At 38.3% G+C, this 25,200-nt stretch overlaps 1 protein-coding gene and 1 non-coding gene across 2 annotated transcripts; both read right to left on the minus strand.

The window, feature by feature from the left end:
- Positions 1–1,619: 1,619 nt before the first annotated feature.
- Positions 1,620–1,726, minus strand: LOC133048349 (U6 spliceosomal RNA). Its single transcript, XR_009691011.1, has one exon. It is a non-coding gene; the product is annotated as a U6 spliceosomal RNA (small nuclear RNA).
- Positions 1,727–3,206: 1,480 nt separating this feature from the next.
- Positions 3,207–24,935, minus strand: NUS1 (NUS1 dehydrodolichyl diphosphate synthase subunit). Its single transcript, XM_061131972.1, has 5 exons — positions 24,388–24,935; positions 10,517–10,642; positions 8,959–9,108; positions 7,328–7,427; positions 3,207–4,769 (listed from the first exon to the last, which is right to left on the minus strand). Exons 1-5 carry the CDS (start codon positions 24,800–24,802, stop codon positions 4,679–4,681), a joined length of 882 nt encoding a protein of 293 aa, XP_060987955.1. The 5' UTR covers positions 24,803–24,935; the 3' UTR covers positions 3,207–4,678.
- Between the last annotated feature and the right edge of the window lie 265 nt (positions 24,936–25,200).

A 25,200-nucleotide genomic window follows, 5' to 3' on the forward strand; every position in this document is an offset into this window, starting at 1 on the left:
CATACAGCATCTTTCAGGCAACCCTCCTCAAAGATTCTGAGCCTCAGCACTACTGATATTTGAGGCAGGACAATTGTTTGTTTCGAAAGCTGTCAGATGCATTGTAGCACTGCCGGCAGCAGCCTTGGCCTCTTCTCTTAAGATACCAGGGGTACTCTCCTCCCCCAGCTGTGATAAATAAAACTGCCTCCAGACATTGTCTCATGTCCAGCAGAGGGCATAACCACTCCAGTTGGAGTAAACAACTACATTTGATAGATGCTGTCAAATCTCTCTAGTTGAGTCAACTTCCACATTTTGATGTCCCATTTTCTAATTATCTGAAACCTAATTAAAATATAGGTTCCTCTCTGGGAAAACAGTTGGTTACTATTACCATTACCCATTACTTCTCTAGTGAATTCTGTGCAAGTATCTTTAAGCAGTTGTTACATACGGCTGTTACTGGGGAAGGACATGGCAAAATATACTTACCAAAATAAAGGAATGGTTCACGGACCAATTTATAAAAGATTTAGTAGTTGAAATCAATCTTCAGAAAGGAAATATATATTTTATACAAGTAAAAATATTATGTTGACACTTAGATATCATTCTGATTTCATCATTTTGGTCAGGTTTTCCTTCCCTGAGACATATTTTTTTCCCTGTCCTTATAAGGGCAAGTTAAATTATTAGTGCTAATGAAGAAAAGTATAAAAATGGTCAATAGCAGATAAGCCCAATAGTTTGACCTGGGAGTACATATAGTTTTTACCTTTTTTTGCATCATCTGGATGCTAAATCCAGATGCTTAATTTATAGTTCTTGAATCTCTAGAAGATAGAGGGGAAAAAAACGAGTATAAAATTTCTTGAAGATTTTGGACCAAGGCTAAGTACTCATTAAGGACAACTCAATGTGGACTATAATTTTTTCAAACATTTTATTTTCATGTGATGTAACTGTTTATGTCCAGACACAAGAGCCAAACACAAAACAGAATGCAACACTCAATTTGGGGTTTGTAGTTTAAAAGGAATTTATTAAACCTGTTACAGTAAGATCCATTTAAATATAAATACCAAAAAATTCTAGGATTGTCACCAAAAATGTAATCAATGAATGAAGGTATTAGAAGTTTTTTCCTTTACATTTGCTTCTCTGAATTCTCTATTTTTTTTTTAACAGTGAATGCATTTTTTTAAAGTTGCAAGCAAATTCTTTTTGCACTTCCCTTTTCCACCAATTTTATCAAGTATATGGCCTATCAACTAGGATTCCTGGACAACTGTTGACAGCATCCTTATTTCCTGGGTTTTATTTCAAACTTTTTTGAACTCCCCCTACACTAGCTTTTGTTAACCCCACTTCCTATTTACTAAAGTTAAAAGGTGACTTTTGAGGAACTTGATTTCAGATGAAAATTATGCATAAAAAGCCAACTACCTTACAATTAGATTCTCAAGTTAGAAAGTGAATACTCTATGCAACATAAGAAAAACTATAGCTCTTACCCTTCTATTTTCTGGTTTGACGAGAACTGTCAAATTCCTTTCTAAAAGAGTATACATATACATTTTCAATTTGGCATTCCATATTCAGTAAAAAAAAAACCTATTCAGATTTTATTTTTTTTTTAAAATATGGAACGCTTCACGAATTTGCGTGTCATCCTTGCACAGGGGCCATGCTAATCTTCTCTGTATCGTTCCAATTTTAGTATATGTGCTGCCGAAGCGAGCACCAGATTTTATTTATTCTGGAATTTTGACAATTTTAGCAATAGCAAAGCTCAATTTCACCTTACTTTTTCCTAGCAAAAAGCAAATTAACATTTTAAGATTCCAAATGTTTAATCTGGTAAAAATGAGAACATACTTCAATCAAGAACACACCATCTAAAAAAATAGTATTGCTATCCTGTCATATGAGTTTCTCATTACATTTCTGCAGTCCCTACACGTTTAGAATAAATGTAGCATTCACATAATACTATAGTCCATGAAAAGAGTATATTCTTTTATTGTTTTTGTTCATACACGTCGTTTCAACCTTCAATAATAAAATTCAATAAATTTGATTCCTTAATCATAAAAACTTTACACATTATTTACATGTTGCCAAAGTCTATGCCATACAAAACATCACAAGGATTTGACTCTACGCATGGTACCACCACACAGGAAGAGGAGGGGGCTAATCCAGTAACATACATTCAAAGATTAACTTGTAGATGTGCACAGTGTATTTGGCACTGTTCAACATTATAACACATTCTTCTCTTAAGACAGGCACTATTCAGCCTTAGTCACAATATATCAGAATTTGCTATTCACATCAGAACCAGCTTTCAAACTTTCTAACAATAATCAGTGTTAAGAAACAAAATACAATCAGAATTGGGAATGGAATTCAAACCCTCAACCTCTCTCTAGGCTCCAAGCTGCCATCTGTAAAGTAGGCTTAATTTGGTAATTTTTCCATTGTGGAGAGTGTCTAGAAGAAACAATATAAAGATGATATTCTTCAAAACACATTAAGACAAACAACACTTTAAAGTTTTCAGTTCTTCTTGGGAGTGCAAAGAGAGCCCTGATAATGCATAACTAGTAGGTGATTTTGGCAGGAATTATAGAATGATTGATGTCATTCAAATTGTGGAGACTGTACTGGCAGTTAACCTCATGGAAAGAAATTGGAATGCCTGATCTGAAATCAGAATCCTTAGCAGATTGTTTTAAGGGTTTCTTCCTATCTAGGACAATAACAGACTCACGTCAGATTATAGATTTCCTCTGATAGGTAACACTACACTGCTATGAAATATAAGGACAAAATAAAAATATAACAACTCAACTGTTAAACCTGTAGGGCTTTGGCTATATCCCAGTGGGTAATTTATTTGACTAACTTCAACAAATATGAAATCCCTTCACTTCAATTGGGCCCATTAAATTTAATTCACTAAAAGCATATATATTCCAGAATGTTTACAAAGACACATATATAAAAGGCATATATTCAGTCTTCAACTAAGGCCAAAAAGCCTCAATAGAACATGGATGACAGTACAGGGGGACAGAAATAAAAAAATTCTCTGGTAAAGTTTAGGGATATGATGTCGCATCACACAAAGCTTTTAGCAATAAATTAAGACTTGAAAAAAAAAAGTCTCACAATGTACAAAGAACTATAATGTGCAAAGTAATGTCACTGAACCAAAATTTAGTTTATAATCATTTTATTTCAAGTGTATTTTTAAAATCATAAATGGAGTTTTGGAATCCAAAGTCAAAACATTTATTCTTCATAGACTCAGAATTTGACAAGCAATTCGAGACCTTGCTTTCCAAATCCAGTGTTCTCTGCTATTTTTCAGACTGAGACCTAGTATTTAAACCTACTCCGTTCTAAACATATCATTTTGGATAACTGTTGTGCACTTGCTGTTGATAAGATTCTTCTGAAAACAGTTCATCAAATATATAAAGAATGGTTTCTGTCCAGGTATCAGCACAGAGGGGAGAACTACTAAACACTTATCAAAAAAATCACCTATTCATTTAAAAAATAACAAAACCAGTGCTGTTCTCTGCATGAAAGAGAACATGCAAAATTAAATTACTTTTGTAGACTGTGGTAATATTTTATTACCTACACAGGCCTCAATCTCACTTAAAGATCTTTCAATGCAAAGTCACCATCAGGATTTACTCAGTAAAAATCCTGGGTACTAACATGGCCCTACATGTGCTATTCCAAAGAGCAACAGGTTACTTCTGAGGAAAAGAGCTGCCTTGGTAACTTCCCTCAAATGCTTATTTTAAATAAACATAGTTAATGGAAATATTTTTTAAACCAACTCTGGGTACTATCTCGCAAACTGCCCACCAAATGGAAAAGGAAATCAAAACTTTCTCGCCTTATTTGGGAAACTTTCCACCGTTACTTTTCAGATTATGACTTTTTACCTTTTTTTTTTACTGTCTCATAAAATATTTAAAATTTTTTAAATTCTGTATTCCAATGTAAGAGTTTTTTTTCAAATGATCTTCACAACCCAGAACACAGACAACAGAGCAACATTTTCAAGTCACATTGATAATAATGAAGAGATGAAAATGGACGGATGTCTGAAAACAGGTATTCCCTCTTCTCCAAAGGTGAGCAAACTTTTAGCATGAGAACAACACGGAACTCCATCCCTCAAACTCAGAATGCTTCCATTTCATGTGTCAATATATTATTCTTAAAACTTAAAGTTTGGTCACTTGGAAAGACTGAACAAAAATTGCTCCCCCACCCCCCTAAACAACAAAATAGCTTTAATCGCCCCTTTCTCTCCCCACAAAAACAGGGAAGTAGTTAGGGCTGAAGCCTTTAAATCTGAAATTTCAGCTCCTAAAACATTGCTGCAATCTGCTCAAAGGTGCAAGTTCACCATGTTTCCTTCTCCGCTACTTCCTCATTTATAAGTTTATTCCCACACACACATACACACACGCGCGCGCGCACACACACACTCGCTCACACGTACTCTTACTCTCAAGTAAGACACTTTTTTGTGTTTGTTGATAAATTATGAGGATTATGAACTAGGTGTGTACAGGGTTTCATAGGTGCTTTGTAAACATCAGAGTCACTTGAGTCCTTTTCTCCAGAAGCCTGAAATCAAATCACGCGACCAGCGAAATCACTATTTCCCCAGACGCTGTTCACAGGCTGCATACTGACGAAGGGCAGAGAAAAAGTCCTCATAACTGATGTTTAGGTGGGAAGGCAAAGAGCTGGAAAAAAAAAAATCAAAGGAGAAAAAAGCAATTAGATGATATGCTATAATTTGGAGGAGGGGAACCAGGGTAATGACCAAAAAGTTTAAGAACAGAAGAAAGTAAATTACAAGCATAGAGCACATCAAACTATTTCTACTAAATGATTATTAAACTCACTATGAAGGAGTTCAAATAAAAAATAACCCCTCTATACATTTTTTTTTGACATTTTAAAGGGACTTATTAAAAATAATTGTAATCTTAATGGAGTATAGCTAACTTACAATGTTGTGTTAAGTTTCAGATATTCAGCCAAGTGAGTCAGTTATACATATACACATTCTCTTTTAGATTCTTTTCTCATATACATTATTACAGAATATTGGGTAGAGTTTCTTGGGCTATACAGTAGGTCCTTTTGGTTTACATTCTACACTTCCTAGGTACTGATAAGTCCCAAAGATCCACCCTTACCAGTGACTTTTCGTCCAAACACCAATCTTACATCTTTAACCGCCCTCTTAAGTCTAAACAGACCACGGCCTCAAAAGCTTCTTATTCTTGAATTCAACCTGTTCCCTTCAAAATGAATGGTTCCTTGACTTTCCCATTTGTCTCAATAACACTGTAATTTATCCAGTCACTTAGGCTTAAAAACTCAGGAGTCATTTCATTTCTACCCTAGTTTTTACTGCAATTAGTAAAGTGCTAGGCCTGCAAGTATACTTGGTAATCAGTTCTCATGAATAAGAGAATTCATAGTATATTCCTTCCTAGGACCCAGAATTAAAATATATTTTTAGCCTCCTAAGTTTCTCCTTTTTCTTTTTTGATTTCCACATGTGCTTTATCTCATGCAGCAAATTCTATCAACAATATGCCACAGTGTGTATTCTTTTATTTATATCTGGGCTTTTTTTCAATCAATATTATGTTTGTGAGATTCACCTGTTGATGCATATTTTTAAAATTTGTTCATTTTCATTTTTATCCAGTTTTCCCTTCTATAAATATTCCACAAAAGCAGCATGGGACAGCAGCCAGAGCACGATCTGCCCCAGATGGAGGTAAGAAGGAGGTGAAGCATCTCATCTTCTCTCCTCCTTTTCTACCCAATGGCATCCACTTTCATGAAGTAAGTATAGCTTTTAAATGTATCAAACAGTGCATATTATTTTGCAAACTTGTTTCTTTCCCTCAGTCATGTTTTTGAAGGTTTATTCAGTAGATACATGCAGCTTCTACATCCGGTTTATTTAGTTTAAGCGTTACATATATCTCACTGTATGTGTGCACCATAGTTTAACTATTCTACTGATGGACATTTGGTTCTTTTTTAATATTTATTTTTATTTATTTTGGCTGTGCTGGCGTCTTAGTTGCGGCATGTGAGATCTGCATGTGAGATCTTCGTTGTGGCATGCAGAATCCTTAGTTGTGGCACCTGGGAATCTAGTTTCCTGACCACAAAATGAACCTGGGCCCCCTGCACTGAGCTTGGAGGCTTAGCCACTGGACCACCAGGGAAGTCCCACTGGCTTATTCCTTAATTTTCTGGTATTCCTCACCGAGCTGCCCTTCTCCTTTATTTTAAATCAGGGGCCTGCAATTACAGTCCAGGAGACTGCCACCTATTTCTGCAAACAAGGCTTTATGAGATCATAGTCACACACATTTGTTGACATAATCGTCCACGCTTGTTTAGCTATACTGGCCTGTGTTTAGTTGCAACAGAGAACAGCAGTTCTGAAAGAGACACAGCTTCCAAGATCTAAAATATTTAGCCTCTGGCCCTTTATTCAAAAAGTTTGCCAAACTCTGTTCTAAATTAAATAAGCAGTTTCATTCTCATCCATGTACTCTCTCATAAATTACTGGTATGGCCTCTTCAGTTGTCATTTTAGCTCATTCTTACCCAGACCCAATCTATTCTAAAACACAGCTGTGAAACAAATCTTCTAAAATCACCATTCCCACTGATTTCCTACTGCCTTTCTAACAACTACACACACTCCTTATGCTTATATTTAAAGCATTCTCAATGTCAAAAGTCCCAACTTATTTGATTTCACCATATACTACTAGAATCTAACACTAAGTCTCTGCACTGGTGTGGCCAGTTACCTATTTCCTTCTAACGTGATGCTCATAACTTGCCCCTTGGTTTTTTTTTTGTTCCCTGCAGCTCACTCCCTACACTTTCTACCTTTTCTCTAATTACAAAAATTCTACCCCCTTTACACACCTTGGATCAACTTACATCTTTTCTATAGAATCAACAACTCTGGCCCACAGAGATCAATCCTGATCTCCTATGATGATTAGTTTTATTTTATTTATTTATTTATTTTGATGATTAGTTTTAATACCAAATATCTGCACAACCACAAAAACTCTTGTGTCTGAGTCATTTATATAGGTTTTTATTTTACCATTGATACCGTCAAACACCTGAGGGAAAGGATCCAGCATTACAGTAATTCTTTGGGAATTCCCACGACATCCAGTATGGTGCTGGGTTCAAGAAACACTTGCTGGACCAAATCAAAGTCAGTACACTTTTAACTACTTACATAATCTCAGTCAACCTGATGTGCCAGGGAAGAAAGCCTAGTGTGCTGTCCACAGGACCAAACTTCAATACTAAATCAGGGTCAGGGAAACCATTCGAACCTTGGAAAGAAAAAAAAGACACATGAAATTAACATACACTGCTTACCAAAAAATGACCTATGGCAAAATCTATTCATCAAATTGGTTTCTTATGTTTTCATGTATCTATTCTCTTCAGAATCTTTATTCACATGTTCCATACCCCAATTTCTTGGCAAAACATATACTTTTATATCTGTTATTTCCAAATGTGGAAATTTGCTCTAAAGGCTGTTTAACTGGACTGATCACCTGACAAGGAGGGGTATCCCAACTCCCACCCACTCTACAGGCAGTCCCCAAATCCCATCTATCTTTCAAGACTCAACTTTTGTGTTCTCTTGGCATCCTGAGACCCGCACTGCTTTAAGGACTCAAATACTTATTCTGGCCACAGAACCAAGTAACTTCAGGGAAGAAAAGTGACTTTATAAGTTGTCTGTTCTCCTTCCCTTCCCATGTGCCGATTTTACAGAGCAAGGCCAACTCCTAGCTATACAGTACAAACGGTCTCAGTATTCCCTAGAGCCCAAGCTTCCCAGGAGGGGAAGAGGAGACGGTACACCTGCCTCAACCAAGATCTGGCCATTCTTTGCTCTGCAAGGTGGCTTCCATATGAGATTTGGCTTGAGAGAAAAAGGGGATAAAAATATTTCAACTACCAAAAAATAAAGTTTAAAATAAATCTTAATATAAAGAATCAATGACGTAGCAGAAAAGATGCTATAATCCAAGGGACTCAGGTTCTAAGAGTTTCTAAAACCTCAGTTCAGCCACTAACTTTCTGGTCACAAGGTAAATGGAGAATTTATCTGAATGAATGAAAAATACATCTGAAATTATATGGCTATAAAAGCTAACAATGGGCATGAATTTATTAAAATTATTGCCTTTCTTCAAAAGGATCAAGGGTAAATAAGGCTGGTAAGCAGAAGGACCATGTTAAGGCAAAAAGTTCCTAGGGAACTCAGGAAAGAATAAACAAACTAAAGGCTTTTATTAGCAATTGAAGAAAAATAGATAAAATATAATGTTACATGTGGTATAACATGACAAAATCAGTGGTATAGTTGGTATAACAGAATAGAAGGAATACTAAAAAAGGAGTCACAGATGACAGTAGTATTATATTCCCGGGACTGTTTCCTAAATAGCTGTTGAGTTCAAACTTAATATCAAACTTAACAGAGAGTTCAAACTAAGAAGAAAGGGGAATGTTGTATGGCATTTTATTTCAATAAAACTGAAAGATAAAATAAAATAAGGCAAAATAAATTTGAAAAGGAGGCAGAAGTAGAAGTTCTATTTTTAAGGACTGCCCCTCAAATCCTTTTAGATCCTCTCCTTTATCAATAATTCTGAAAGCAAATGAGTTGACTACAAATTTTATTATCTCAAAACTATCTTCATATGTGGGTTTCTAAACTTTAGAAACATAATAGGTACAATAAAAACAACAAAATCAGGCTTTATGGCAAGAATGAGACATAGATATTCTCCTTCATACAGCATCCTTGTGAGACAAAACTAAAAACAGACATATACGACTTACTAAGTAAACTGTCTAACATATCTACATCCAAATCTGTGGATTTCTTTTGCTGCTGGGCTACTAACTGGCAGAAGTCTTGAGCAGCTCTTACAATATCTGCTTTTCCATCTTCTGGGGACAGCACCTTCACTGCTGACTGGCAATTTAAAACTGGAAGAAAAAATAAGATATTTTAAAAAAACACCCTCTTCCAAATATATTTCAAAATTAGTTTCAAGAAAAAGTACAGTTCTTATAGTAAACAAGAATCTTTTACGCCCTTCAATTTTAACATCGAAGCATACCTAGCTACTCTGTTCTGAAAGAACCTGTACATAACATTTGTGTATGTATTTACATACAGTCTTCTTATCAAAGTGCTCAGAATGACCTTGTATCTATGAATAAATCCTCTAGAAAACAGAAATTTTAGTTATAGTTCAGTTCAGTTCAGTCGCTCAGTCGTGTCCGACTCTTTGCGACCCCATGAACCGCAGCATGCCAGGCCTTCCTGTCTATCACCAACTCCTGGAGTTCACCAAACTTATGTCCATTGAGTTGGTGATGCCATCTAACCATCTTATCCTCTGTCGTCCCCTTCACGTCCTGCCCTCAATCTTTCCCAGCATCAGGGTTTTTTCAAATGAGTCTGCTCTTCGCATGAGGTGACCAAAGTATTGGAGCCTCAGCTTCAACATCAGTCCTTCCAATGAACACCCAGGACTGATCGCCTTTAGGATGGACTGGTTGGATCTCCTTGCAGTCCAAGGGACTCTCAAGAGTCTTCTCCAACACCACAGTTCAAAAGCATCAATTTTTCAGCACTCAGCTTTCTTTATAGTACAACTCTCACATCCATACATGACTACTGGAAAAACCATAGCCTTGACGAGATGGACCTTTATTGACAAAGTAATGTCTCTGCTTCTTAGTTACAGGGTAACTTACAATTTCTGCTCACCCAAAATGCCATCTACAATTACAGTATAGTTAGTAATAACACAGATATAAGACAAAAATGAAGGCTGTAGGAAGAAAAAAAATTGCTTCAGTGGAAATGAACTGTCTATAGCACACAGATCTACCTTACCAAATTCTTATTCTATGGAGCTGTTTTACAATCCATAGGATTCTAGATAACTATAGCTCTGCCTAATTCTTGTTTACAGACATACAATTCTTTGTCTGGTAGAGGTTCAATTATGTTCATTCTAATCCTGTAGAAAAATAAGTTTTGTCTCTAATCACATATTTATTTTAATATTTTTGATCTATAAGTGTGTCCACTCTTTGGATTCTCTTTGAACAGGCTATAAAATTTACTGATTCCTGGTTGTTTGAGTTAAATAAAATCTTTAACATGTGTTTATATTTTAATATGTATGAGAGTCATTATTTTCTTTTTCTGAAAATTATCTTTTAACCAGATGAAGAAAGAAAAATCTAACTCTGATGATTAAAGGTAGTGATAATAAACACTAGGGCAAAATGAATAGATAAAGGAGTAACAGAATCTGCCTTGAAACACAAAAAACATTATCCACATATGTTAAATATTCAATTTTACACTCATGCTTACCTTGATCATCTTTGTCATTACTATTTGCAAACTCTGGTGAGTATTTGGAACAATCTAAGCCCAGAAGTTCTTGCTGTTGTTTTAAAATTTCATCCATCAATCTGGAATTATTTCTTTTGAAAATACCTTAAAAAGAAAAAAAAGTACATGTCAACTAGGTTAATTTATCCTCATCAATAATTAATGGATGCTTGTTATGAAAACAACACTGGATCTAGAACTGAAAAAATTCCAAATGAAGCAATGATGACTAATCCTAAACCAGAATCTAAAAGGAAAACATGACAACAAAACTCTGTTATTTTAAGAGTCTGGCCTCGGACTAAAGTCAAAAAAAGGACAGGAGTAACAATTCTGTGTCAATATGAATATGAGAGAAATTCGGACCTATAAAGAAATTTTAAGAGACCATTCACTTGACATCTTCATTTACAGGTTAAGAAACTAAGACCCAGGTCTCAGAGAGACCCTTAAGGGACTTGTCAGAGCATTTAGAAACTACAGCAGCGGTCCAAAGTTTCTATCTTCCTCTCTCCCAGACTACTTTCCTTACAGATTCACTCTGTGCATGCAATACTGTTACCTCAATTTGATTAGTTTTTTTAACAGTAAGAGTAATATGAATTATGTAAAAAGGAGAAAACAGAAGGCGCTGAGAGCCTCGCAGGCTACAGCCCGTGGGGCCACAGAAGAATCAGACACAGCTTAGCGACTCAACAACGAAGAGAACAGACAAAAGCACAGAAATCAAAATCTAGTATATTCAAGTAAGTAGGAAAATATACTGCATACAAGTCTTTCTGATCCTCCAACCATGCACATAAAAGTAAAAACTACAGTTACTAGCATATCACAGAGAAAGATGAAGGAACTATTAATAAATTCAACTAATATAGCGAGCTCTAATAAAAAACAATTTGGCTATTTTCAGAGAGGCCAGCTTTCTAGTGGCCATTGCCTCTTAGACCTTTATCAAGGGCTCCTTCTCTGTGCTCTCAGTCAGCTCTGTCTTTAACAAAACAGCTCAAAGATTAACTGGGAGAGAGAACATAATAAATAAATATATATATACAGTAACACAGAATCTGCTGAATATGCTGTATAATGCCAACTTGGTTGAGTATGTGTTTATCAGTAGTTCAAAGATAAAAGCAGTCTCTTTGGTTAAGAAAAGGCTTTGCAAAACAAGCAAGACTTAAGTTGAGCTGACCTCAGAAAGTTAAGAGAAAAAGAAAACAGAGAAGATAGATCGTGAAGAAAAAAAGCACTGAATGCTCAAATGACAGACAAATACTACTTTTGATTTGAGAAATCAAGTCAAATGATTTGAGAAAAGGAGCAAAGGAATGGGCCTAATTTTTACTTAATTCTGCCTACCCAATGGGTAACCAACCTTTTCTGGGCAATGTATAAACGTGTAGAAATATTCATCTTTAGGAAAACCAACCTGGCAACAGTATAGATAAGGACTGGCAGCAGACTACTGCAGTAGTCCACATATAATTTGATAAAGCGGTGAAAAAGAATTCATTGTAAAAGAAGAGCTGAGAGAAAAAAGAACATGACTTGAACAGAGGTAAACACAGAAAATTCCACGGCTTTAATCCTTGGGAAACAGAAATTGAGAATATTCTTAAAAAGTAGGGAAATTCTACAAAGAACTGGTTTGAAGGAAAAGACCAGTTTTAGACAGCTGATGACAGTCTATTTAGGTGGGGTCACCGTAAAAGCGTTTAAAGATAGAGGGGAGGGTGTTCGTGACACGGGGAGGTCATACACGCTCCGTGGGCAGGGCTCTTACTGTTGCGCCTATAAGAGGCTAGCACGGTGTCAAGCACAGAAAAGTGAATGTCACTCAGTCACGGCCGACTCTTTGCGATTCCATGGACTATACAGTCCATGGAATTCTCCAGGCCAGAATACTGGAGTGGGTAGCCTTTCCCTTCTCCAGGGGATCTTCCCAACCCAGGGATCCAACCCAGGTCTCCAGCATTGCAGGAAGACTTTTTTTTTTTTTACCAGCTGAGCCACAAGGGAAGCCCAAGCACAGAACAGACACTGAACAAATAAAGGTCTGCGGAAAGACCATGACAGGTCAGAGAGCTTTCTTCTCAAAATCCTATCCTCATCCCAGATTGCTTGAATTATCTTCTCCTGGATCAATTCCCAATCTACTCCTTGAATGGCCTCTTCTCACTCTGCACTGAATCTTTTTCCTCTTTCCATCTCTAAATGGAGACGACTCCTCAGCGTTTCTGCCTCAGCCCTCTTTCTGTCCACGTGCTCCTCCTTCTCTGGTTCTTTACCGGACTTTAAAACCCCAGCAACAGGACCAGGGTGAGATGAATGAGGCAAAACTGGGGGCAGGAGACTGTGCGTTGCAGAAACCCCAGTAACTAAAATTAATAACAACTTAATGTAATACCTTAAAAAATTTAACAATAATGCGAAACCTCCATGATGAACAAAATATAAAATTTTAAGTAAAAAAAAAGAATCAGCATTTGGATCCCAACATTTTGAGTTTATTGAAACATCTAATCCCACTTCGAAGTTCTGTAAGCATCTGAAAAGAAACAAATCTAAAACTTGGTAGCTTATCTTTCAAAAAAGCTCTCAAACACTTATATTGCATCAAGTTAAAAAAAAGAAACAGTACTAAAGTGTAAAACTTATACGTACTTAGGGACAAAGCCTAAAGGAGAACAGTAAATATATAAGGTTGATGGAACAATGGGTGATTTAAAATCACAACTGCTATAAAGCTGCTCATATAATTTAAAAAAATCACCACCAACACCAACCAAAATAAAACACAGCCCTTCGTGTTGCTGTTTCCTTCCTAATAACATCACCAGTAGCTGCGGTCACCCAGACGTGGTCTCTGCTCTCTGGCATCACCACCACCAGCTCTATCAGAATGCAAGCCTCTGACTCATCTCCAGCAGTGTCCCCCTGAACCTACTTCCCTTCGTCCACTGTCCCCATTGTTTCAAGCAATAGTCTTCTTTATAATATCACAACTACCCTCTGATGGGTCTTCTGCCCCTTCTAGCGTGTATCACTACAGACGCATCTTCCTTGGGTACATCTGTAAGCCTGGCACATTCCACTTTAACCTCTTCAGTGGCTCCCAAAATGCTTACAAAAATCTACAGTATTAGGAACAAACTATGCAGATCCCCATTAACATTCCATGTTATGCTTCCACACTTGGTAGGTAAAAATAATTTATGTTTATAACATAATTGAATCTTCCAATTTCTCTATACTTCTCTACCCAGCAAATCTGATTGCTTTATATTGCCCCCAAAACACGTGAAGTGACTCTGACTTTCAACCTTTGTTACATCCCCAGCCCCACATCTGTAAAATTCTCCTAATTCTTCAGGCCAGCTGAAATGTCATTTATCCTCAAGAAGCTGCTCTGAATCTCTAGCCAGATATGCCCAATTCCTCCTCTGACTTACCTCACTCCTTGCAAATACAAACATCTGCTCAAACTCCTTAACAAACCAATATCTACTTTTATTAGTTATAGCTTAACTCTCCCCCACCCCCACTGAACTATAGTCTTACTTGTGAACTTGAGTCTTATTATCTCTCTTCCCCTAAGGTGCCTTCCACGTAGCAGGAGTTCAATGTTTATTTAATAAACTGAATTATCAGTGCACAAAGTGCCACCTAAAAACAATGAAACCTAAATGGACATGACACTGAATGGAATTTTTAAGAAGTTTCCAGGAACCTCTCACAATAAAAGGAGACACTTCCTTATTGCACATAGGCAGAAATGCTGTTCAAAAGGAAAATTATTACACAGAGATGCAAATACCTTTTATAAAAAAAGACCTCCAAAAAGTTATTTCAAACTGAACCTTTATCTTGGCTGATTTGGATGGAAGGATGAAATTTAAAAGTAGTTTCTGAAAACTACTAAATGCAAAAAAATTACTAAATGCAAAGACAGATCACCAGCAAAATAATTCCCGATACCCCACAGCTTAACTGCCATCCAGAAATCTGATTACACTCTATGGTTCTTATCTTGCTGATACTTCCCATAAGCAATATTCTTGGGCTACAGTTTTCTTCAGGATTCAAAGTCTACACGTAAACACTTCACATAACAAGATCTGCAACAATATATAAGAATGCCTCTGACTGAGATAGGCAGTTCCTCTGGCAATATCATAATATATCCTCTTTATATCATAATCTTGTTTGTCTTCACAGAATCTAAACTAAAGCCAAAATGATGTAATAAAAATAAAGAAACCATAATAAAAGTGCTCTTATGCAAAATGAAGTGGCACACATTTAGAAGTAACTGATCTAAGGCAAAAAAACATTAGCAAATACTCAAATTCATGAAAAACCTGTGTTTTACAGAATTAATATAAAAATGAACTGCAAGAATTTATTTTATCCCATCCTTTGACAGATGGGGAAACAGACCCAATAAGGCCAAGCAACTGCCCTTGGTCAAGAGTCTAAGCCTTTGGATTAAAATCCAGGTCTCCTGACTTCCAATTATTCAGTTCAGTAACTATGTAATGCTGATAAACAGCGCTAAATTCATCTTACTATTAAATTCTGAATTTCCCTCCCTCAAAAGTTAAACGAAAGTTGGCCGTTTTACAAATGAACAGAATCTTTAAAAACAAAACAAAACTAAGACTAGAGCTCTTTTTAAGGTTTTTAACAGAGGGATGGGATGGGGAGGGAGGTGGGAGGGGGGATCAGGATGGGGAACACATGTAAATCCATGGCTGATTCATGTCAATGTATGGCAAAAACCACTACAATAAAGTAATTAGCCTCCAACTAATAAAAATAAATGAAAAAAAAAAGGTTTTTAAGAAGTTACAGGGTAACAGATACTTGAATTCTTTAAAGATGACTTAGGGATCTAAAGTTAGGGTTTTGCCGTAATGATTTAAAGACCTTTACATTATCCTTGTTGCTCTACAACTGTATCTCATGCACAATTTCCCTCATGTAAACTATCTGGAAATATATACATATAGAAAAGATATATGAAAGACCCCAAATTTTTAAAGACACACACACGAGAGTCTATAATTTCCATGAAAGAATAAAATATTATGCTAAGAAAGCAGACCTCAGAAAGACAACAATGTTTTTGGTATTTTTGATAAACACTATGCCAAATGTAGATCTCTTCTTATATCTTAAGAAAGAGACTTTTTAAATTCTAGTATTAAAAACTGTATAAGATGTTCAAAGTGTAGGCAACAAGGAAATGTCCCATAACCATCCATCCTAACAAACTGAATGTCCCTTAACCTCATCATCATAAAACGACTATTTCTGGTTTTTAATATTTCCTAGACATACCTGACCAAGCAATTTTGTATCCTGCTTCTCTCACTTGTATAACATGTATCCTTCTTTGGTGCTAGTCTCAGGATTATTTTAACAACTGCATTATTTAACAAAAAAGGCCTCTGAATTCAGTAACCATTTCAAATACAAGGGGAAGCCAGTGACAAGTTTTATTTAGAGTCTGAATAACATTACCAAAAAAGTTCACTTTGTTGATGGGTAAAGAATGGATTATACAGGGACCAGAACAGAACTGAAGATAAATTAAGAGGCCACTACAGCAATAATCCAGGTGAAAAACAATGAAAACCCAAACTTGGGTGGCTGCAATGAAGAACCACAACCAGGTGGCAAACTCGAAATATATTCCAGAAGATCAAGGAGGCCTGAGAACAGATGAGAGGCAGAACATATAAATTTTTAGCTTGAGCAGTTGGTGGGAAGGTAGTGGCTTCCCATTTTCTGAGATGAGAAAAAACCCAAGTAAGGCAGGGTCTGGTGGTGGGGGGCGGACTCAAGAGTACTATCTTGGACATGTTAAGCTTTTGAGATGCCTAATAAAATAAACACGGAAATGTTAGGTAAGGAGTTAGATACAGGAGCCTGGAATTATAGAAAAGATAAGGACTGGAGAGTCAAACCTGAGTGTGAGCATACAGATGATATTTAAAGTGAAAGGACTGGGAAAACTATCTAGGTCAAGAGTCAGCAAACTACTGCTACTAGAACACAGTCACACCATTCATTTATGGCCACTTTCTGACTGTAGTGGCAGAGCTGAGTGCTTGTGACAGGGACCACATGGCTCGCTAAGTCTAAAATATTTACTAGCTGGCCCTTTAAGAAAGTTTTCTGACCCCTGATCTAGGAGATGGGTGAACATCAGAAAGACAAGGGCATATATAACAGCACAAAATTCTAGGGCATCCCAACTTTTAGAAGTGGAGCCAATGAACCAGAAGGAACAGGCAGTGAGACAGGAAGACATCCAAACACACATGATGCCATGGAAGCCAAGAGAGAAAATATTTCAAAGAGAGTGGAATTAAGTATGCCCTACACAGATTATGAAAAGCTATAACCAACCTAGACAGCCATAGTAAAAAGCATTACTTTGCAGACAAAGGCCTGATTAGTCAAAACTATGATTTTTTCCATTAGTCATGTATGGACATGAGAGCTGGACCATAAGGAAAGCTGAGTGCCGAAGAACTGATGCTTTTAAACTGTGGTGCTGGAGACGACTCTTGAGAGTCCCTTGGCCTGCAAGCAGATCAAACCAGTTTATCGTAAATCCTTAGCACATTAACCAGTCAAGAAACTGAGATTCAGAAAACCAGGAACCCACATATAGTAAGAAAAGAAAGTGAAGTCACTCAGTTGTGTCTGACTCTTTGTGACCCCATGGACTGTAGCCTACCAAGGTCCTCTGTCCATGGGATTTTCCAGGCAAGAGTACTGGAGTGGGTTGCCATTTCCTTCTCCAGAGGATCTTCCCAACCCAGGGATCGAACCTGGGTCTCCCACATCGTAGGCAGAAGCTTTACCGTCTGAGCCACCAGGGAAGTCCTTAGACTACATATAGTAAGAGACGGATCTTAAATATTGCTTCTTCTAAAATTTATATGAACTGAATAATCAATTCTAGAAAGTGAGATTTTCAAAATACACATGTATTTCTTTTTTTAATCTGAAATCTAAACTTTTGCTGTGACTATTGCTTGTCTTCAGTAGAAACAGACTTTTAAAGAAATATCTAACAGCAAGTTTTTATAAGGACATGATAAAGAAAGAAAAGAAAAGTGAGATAAACACTCAACCAATCTCTCTTGTTATAATCTCCCTCTCATCTCACCAGCTAAGGAACTAAAGTAATACTTTTTTTTTTTTAAATAAATAAATACCCATCCTTTGAAATAGTCTACCTTTCTTTTTAAACGAGATACCTAAGTAAGTTATCTGGTGGTTATCCTCATTTAATTCTCTAACAATCCAATGATAACACTATTAGAGGCAATCTTCAGAGAAGAAAACATATACTTATAGGACAAGTTCTTTTTTAAATGTACCAATAAAATTTTACATGACTGAAGTACTCATAACAAAATAAATCTCATAAGCCAATAAATAATTTTGGTTCTAGAGAAAGCCCCAGGATACCTCCTAGAACAACAATTATCCTGGAATGAGCATGCTGTAGCTAGGGGAGATACACGTGTGAGAGTGACGCAGCACAATGGGATGAGGGCAGGGTGTCAGTCCCAGCTCTTCAGAGAGAGAGAGACGTAAAATAAACGAGCCGCGTGGGTCTTCTAAGCCTCTGGCTGTACATCTTAAAAATGAGAATATCTTCACAGACTCTGCTCATCTGACAAGGATATAGTTCAACCCAGAGCAGGAGCTCCATAAAATTAAGTTCAGTTGATTAAAAAAAAGTCAAGTGTGTCCTACAACTCACAGCATGAACGTTTATATTAGTGGATGAAGAAAACTCTATTTAGCTTTAAATACCTTTTACAAATTATCTTTATCACCTCTAGATAAGTAACACTTTACCAAGGCTTTAAGATGACCCAACATAATCAGGAATAGTACTAACGTGCCTGGATTATGGTTATACTCTCTTATTAGTGGAAGTTGGTACAGCATAATGGGTTAAGTACAAAAGCTTTGGAATAAAACCTGGTTCAAATTCTAGATCTGTCCCTTACTATATGTGGGTTCCTGGTTTTTTGAATCTCAGTTTCTTGACTGGTTAATGTGCTAAGGATCTAATGCACTTCTTTGCATAGCATCTGGTACATAGTAAGAGCGCAACAAAGAATAATTATTACTATTAAGGAAATGTTTGTTTTCATACATAAATCCAATACTATGGTTAAATAGAAAGCTACTCAGAAAACAAGGTCATTTCAAAAACAGGATAGAGCTTTTCAAAGACAAAGCAAAACTGGGATAGTCAAGAGAAGCTACCTAGCAGCTAATAGTGAGAATGATTTACAAGGATCTATTGATAGCTTTTGACAGGTTGCTAGCCCTTTGTAGAAAAAGGGGAGAGGACATCACAGGATGTTAATAAAATCTGAAATTCTGTATTATATTTGCAACGTATTATATGAAGGTGAAGATTAGAAATAGAATCCCTTTGAGAGAAGACAAGTACCCTAGTGTGTACTGTCTGTGTATCAAAATTTAATCACATTTATATTTAGACTTTCAACACTTCTGGCAACTCCGTATTTCAGCGTAAGGAGCGCAATACTTGATAAATTTATATTTCCCAACAGCATCTGTGTCAGTGTGCCAAATAAGTAAACTAGGGCAAACTATGTTCATTTCCCTCCCACTATTTTAAGGCTTCTGGGTATTGGTCCTGGAAAACAAATTATAATTCATCATCCTTACCTATTAAAAAATGCAGCCTCTTCTTTCAATTCAAGGAATACATACTGACCTACTCATTACATGCAAACACCAACCTACAATCTGTAGGAAAACCAACAATGAGGATAGATACTGTCTGCGGAGCTCACAAACTAGTACGAAAGTTTGAGCACATATACATACAACTGCTACTTCCCAAAATGGAGAACTTGGAGATGTACAGCATTTAAGGAGATTCAAGGATACAGCAAGATCAGGAATGGGACAGTTGAGAGAGAGTACCTAAGCAGTGATGGGACGGACTTAAAAGAGCAATGATAGCTTTTTAACAGGTAGAGAGCCATTGGCAAGAAAAGGAAAAGAGGACACTCCAGAAAGGGGGACATCAAGTACCTGATCATGGACAAAGTAAAAGGCATATAAGAGAGTGAGAGATAGGCTGGGAAGGCAGATTGTTTTTAAGGATAGTGTGAAAAATCTGAACCCCAAAACCACTTCATAAGATATCTAGTATGGAGTTACAATCATGGAAATAACACTAAAGAGAGTAATACAAAAGATTTGTTTTGTTGCTAAATTCTCACAGAGAAGCAAATGCCTTATTCCGGATCACTCCAATTTATAGCAACAGTAAGTAACAGTTAACTGCAGCACTATTTACAATTGCCAAGACAAGGAAGCAATCTAGATGTCCGTCAACAGGGGAATGGTTAAAAAGAAGATATGGTATGTACTATATACAATGGACTACTACTCAGCCATAAAAAGGAATGAAATAGTGCTACTTACAGCACTATTTGCACTATGGATGCACCTAGAGAGTGTCATACTGAGTCAAGTCAGTCAGTCAGAGAAAGACAAATATGCTATCACTTACATGTGGAATCTAAAAAAAATGGTATAAATGAACTTATTTACACAACTGAAAGAGAGCCACAGCTGTAGAAAACCAACTCACAGGGGGAAGGGTGGTGGGAACGGATAAACTGGGAAACTGGGATTGACATGTACACTCTGCTATATATAAAACAGATAACCAATAAGGACCCGCTGTACGGCACCGGGAACGCTGCTCAGTCCTCTGTGAAGACCCACATGTGCAAGAATCTAAAGCAGAGTGGATCTATGTACATGTATAACTGATTCACTTGGCAGTGCACCTGAAACTAACAAAATACTGTAAATTACCTATACTTCCAAAAAGTAAAACAGAAAGAAAAAATATTAACTAAATATTAAGACCCACCCAAGATCATCCTCATTTATGAAAAGGAACATAAAAGATGAATGAATAATCTGATGTAATAATAAGCAGTGGCATGTCCTTACATCTGTGGTTAGGGTCAAACTTCAATGTGTAAATGTATCATGTAAGTAGCTTAATAAAAATAGAGTTGCTCAGGTCCCATTCCCCTAATTTGGTCTGACCAATAACTCTGCTGAATCTGTACTTTTTATAAACACTCCCAATGACTCATTCACAGATGGCCCACAGACCATGTTTTGAAAATACTGCCCTACAGCGAGGTTCTCAGCATGGCACCAATACAGCTGAGCAACATGAACAGGTTCCATCCCTGAAGATAAATGATACATCTCCAGGTAACTTGGATCGAGGCATACTTTTAGGGAGACCCAGGCAAGTATAGCATCCCTAAAGCTAAAGCACCAAAAGCTCCTAACTCCAATTTTTGTTCCAACCCAATTATGGTCTTGCTTAAATGATAACAGTGTAGACAAAATTGCCAAATTACCCTTCTAGAATTCTGAGCTCAAGAAATTCCTGAGAAAACAACTCAAATTTCTTACAGGTGAAAGAATTATTGTAGAAATTCTTGATTATAATCATCAAGAAGCAGTGCAGGTACATGGAAATGAAAAGATCAGTGTGTTTGCAGAGTCAAACCAAGGTAAGGAATTCCCCATTCTCTCTGTGTGCGTCACATACTGAACACTGTACTGATTATGGTAATCCAAATTCTACCTACTTTTGCAAGGTCCGTCTCAGATGTCACCCCCTTCCTTACTATGGACAGGGGTAAGAAGTACCGTGTTCTTGGGAATACTTCTCAAGCATGTATGTTGAGAAGTAACCCTGTTCCTCATGGATTTTTCTCTTTTTCTCTCTTTAAAGTCTCTGTCATCCACTAGCATTTATACATAAGCTTAAAATAATCTTTAGTAACTATCCCTGACTTTAGAATAAACTCTTTAAGAGACACAATCTCTTGAACTTCTTTGTATCCTAATGCTTTATATCATAGCAGGTACTCAATAAATGTGACATTAAAGAGTATGTCAATAGGCTTTTTAAAATAAGTTAAATATTTACATAGAAAGAGGCTCAAGTGAAAGTTTGAGAAAACTGAATAGAGGTTAAGTATCTATATAGTTCCCCAGAAAGAAGATACGTTTTCTTACATAATCACATGGCTTGCTCACTGACCTCCTTCATGTCTACTCAAAAGTCAATGAGGCTAAAGAGGAAGGGGACATACGTATACTTATGCCCAATGCATGTTGATACATGGCAGAAACCAACACAATACTGAAAAGCAATTATCCTTCAATTAAAAATAAATAAAATTTTTTAAAAAGTCCATGAGGCTTTCTTTGGCCACTCTTTTTAAAACTGTACCCCCTACTCCACCACTGACTTTCAACATTCCTCTCCCCCTCCTCTGCTTTACTTTTCCTCACTGCATTTATGATCTAATAAATTTTTCTCATTTATACTATTTGCCACACTTTCACCAAAATGTAAGTTTCATGAGCATAAGAATTTTTATCTTTTTCACTGGGACAACCTCATGCCTAGAACAGTATCTCCCAATTTGTCGGCTGTTAAATGAATGAATCAATCAGTCAATACCAAGGATGAGTAAATTCAAAGTCTCTTATTTCAAACAATGAAATTAATCCCTATCCCATTAAAAACTCATCAAAATTGCTTTTACAGTAGGACAAAAAGTGCTCTGAGTCCATGCACTGAAAATGTTCCATAAAACTCTTTTTGATTATCAGTCAAGACTTGGTTAGTTTGACTTCTTCCTTTTCATTACCAATGGTTTCTTTAGCAAATATGATAGGATATTTCTGAATCACACCAGCAATTCAAGAACAGGAATTTCCAGAACAAGGAAGTGTGGCAATACTATAAACTGTGTTCTATTTAATCACTCATTTTCTTTCTCTACTAGAACATAATGGTACTTGCTTTATAAGAATTACTTGAATATAAGTGATTCACTTAAAGTCAATTCACCACATTGCTCAACAGCTTTAATTAATTTCCCCTCTGCTTCACTTTTTTCCCTCAGACAATATTTCTGTTGCATTGCTCAAGCAAAGACTGTGTCGCCTTATAACAGTCTTGTGATTTCTACTGGTCTTTTGGCAAGTTCCATAAAATCTCAGTACCTGAGTATATTAACTTTAACCTTACAGGGTAAACTATCATTTGATGATGATGGGCTATGAGTCACCATGTTCCTTGCTGGCTGCAAGGAAGGTGATTGGTCAATCAAAGATAACTCTAACACCCTGCAAGAGTTGCTGTCTGACCTCAATCTACGCTTTCTGACAAAACGTGACACGTAAACCTGCCTACGTGGTAAAGATTTAAAGGCTAAAAGTCAAGTTCTAGTTCCTGTGAGCATACCATTAATTTAAGGTATTGAATGGAGACTAAAATATTAGTTTTCTTTCCTTCATACCAACATTCCTCAATCATTCTTAGTGAAGTGAAGTGAAGTGGCTCAGTCATGTCCGACTCTTTGCGACCCCATGGACTGCAGCCTCCCAGGCTCCTCAGTCCATGGGATTTTCCAGGCAAGAATACTGGCGTGGGTTGCCATTTCCTTCTCCACAATCATTCTTACTTGAAAGGAAATGCTATTGCTTTCGGCATTTGACTGAGACCCAAACAAAATGTTTATCTCCTACTCATTCCTCAAAGCCTGGCTTAAATACTCTCTCCTCTGCAGGAACTTTGGGAGTTCCTCCAATCAGAATTTCTCCTCCTAAAGGAGATCAGTCCTGGGTGTTCACTGGAAGGACTGATGTTGAAGCTGAAACTCCATACTTTGGCCACCTGATGCGAAGAGCTGACTCACTGGAAAAGACCCTGATGCTGGGAAAGATTGAGGGCAGGAGGAGAAGGGGATGACACAGGATGAGATGGTTGGATGGCATCACCGACTCAATGGACATGGGTTTGGGTGGACTCCAGGAGTTGGTGATGGACAGGGAGGCCTGACATGCTGCGATTCATGGGGTCGCAAAGAGTCGGACACGACTGAGCGACTGAACTTCTCACAGCATTTACTAACTCTCAACATCTGTTGCTTACCTTGCCACTCCTATGAATGTGTCTATCCCCAAAAAGCCTGAGTCTATGGAACTAAATGTTAAGAATCCAAAGAACATGCCTGGCACTGGGCTTTAACTTTGTTGCTACCCAATAAATGTTCAAATTCTGTACCTACAAAAATTCCCTTAAGTGAAAATTTCCTCAATCAAAAACTTATGGGAGGACAAGTACTGTGTTGGCCCCTGAGGATCAAGGATCGTACAACATCCCAGGCAACTGAAACAGAAGGTGACCTCTTTCCTGGCCGCCTATCCAGGCTCTCAGGTACTTTTCATAAGCCTACTTCAAATGCCACTTGTCCCCAACCACTGAGCTGTGACTTAAAAACAGTGTTTTGGGCCTGCCTCTCTGAGGAACCACTGCGGTGTAACAAAAAGGTAAACTAGAAGGGAAGTTCAGACTGGCTAAAATATCAATCCTCCTCTTACCACCTTTCAAACTTTGGACAAATTTGTAAATGTTAGCGACCTCAGCTCCCGCATTTGTGAAACAAGGGTATACAAACACCATCCACTTTACTAGGACGTGATAACGAGTAAGAAATATTTTTAAGTATGTAGAAGGCGATGAATCGAATTCAGAGATTTAGGAGGTGTTCAACTAAGCCTATCTCCCCTCCTCGAAAAGTGCTAGCACCGTAATTTGCACTTAAGGGCCTCGGGGCACAGAAACTCGCGAAGCCGAGAGGCGCGCTCCGATACACCTGCCGGATGTGCGGGCCCCACGACCGGAGAAGCCCGGTCCCCCGACCCACTCCGGGTCTCACCTTGATGGTCGTAGACGCTAATGTAAGAGATGCCCACGGCCATACACCACACCACGAGGCTTGCGATGTCCGAGAAGCTGGGTTCCTGCTCCTCCTCCGTGATCACCAGGCCCATGTGCACAGGCAGCTTCTCCAAGGAACGGCCGTCCGCGCGCCAGCGTAGCCGCCGGTGGGCGGCGGCCGGGGCCAGTCCCCCGCGCGGATGCCGGTGGTGACGGCGGTTCCTGCCGACAGTCGGGGGCTTGCGGAGCGTGAAGCCGAGTGGCGCTAGGACCGCGGCGGAGGCGGCGCGACAGCAGCGCCGCCAGATCCAGTTCCAGGTGCCGAACCGAACGCGGAGCCAGGAGGTGAGCGTGCGGTGCAGGCAGAGCAGAGCATGCAGCACCCGCCACACCAGCTCATACAGCCCCGTCATACTCTCGCGGCGCCCGGGCGCCCTCCTCTCTCCCTCCCACACCCGCGGCGCGACCGCTTCTTATCCGGCCCTGCGGCCGGCGCGGGCCATCGCTCCGCGTTCCCCCGCCCCCTGCACCCGAACCCCTTTCTACTGCCAACACCTCACCTCGCCCCCGCCGCCATCTTCCTCCTGCCTCGGCAGCCCCGCCCCCGCTAGTACATGGACAGTCCTGATTGGTCGACGTGGAACTCTGACGCGGCCTTTGAGTCCGAGGATGTGGCCCAACCCGGCGCGGGGAGGGAGGGCATGGGCCTGCGAACGAACTGGGTCGAAGACCGAGGGCGCCCCCTGTTTGTGTGGAGGTCGAGGGGCAGTCGCCCGGCTGGCGCGCGTCTTCTTGACTGGAGTGGGCGATT

Source organism: Dama dama, chromosome 28, assembly GCF_033118175.1.
Source record: "Dama dama isolate Ldn47 chromosome 28, ASM3311817v1, whole genome shotgun sequence".
In the NCBI taxonomy this organism is placed as follows: domain Eukaryota; kingdom Metazoa; phylum Chordata; class Mammalia; order Artiodactyla; family Cervidae; genus Dama; species Dama dama.

Bases quoted from the DNA above. Each gene is read 5' to 3' on its own strand.
- NUS1 (XM_061131972.1), bottom strand. From the start codon at position 24,802: ATGACGGGGCTGTATGAGCTGGTGTGGCGGGTGCTGCATGCTCTGCTC. The intron at 9,109-10,516 runs GTAAGCATGAGT...TTTTTCTTCCAG, and splicing joins TAATGACAAAGATGATCAAG to TTTTAAATTGCCAGTCAGCA. The intron at 7,428-8,958 runs GTAAGTCGTATA...TTTCTTTCCAAG, and splicing joins TATGTTAGACAGTTTACTTA to GTTCGAATGGTTTCCCTGAC.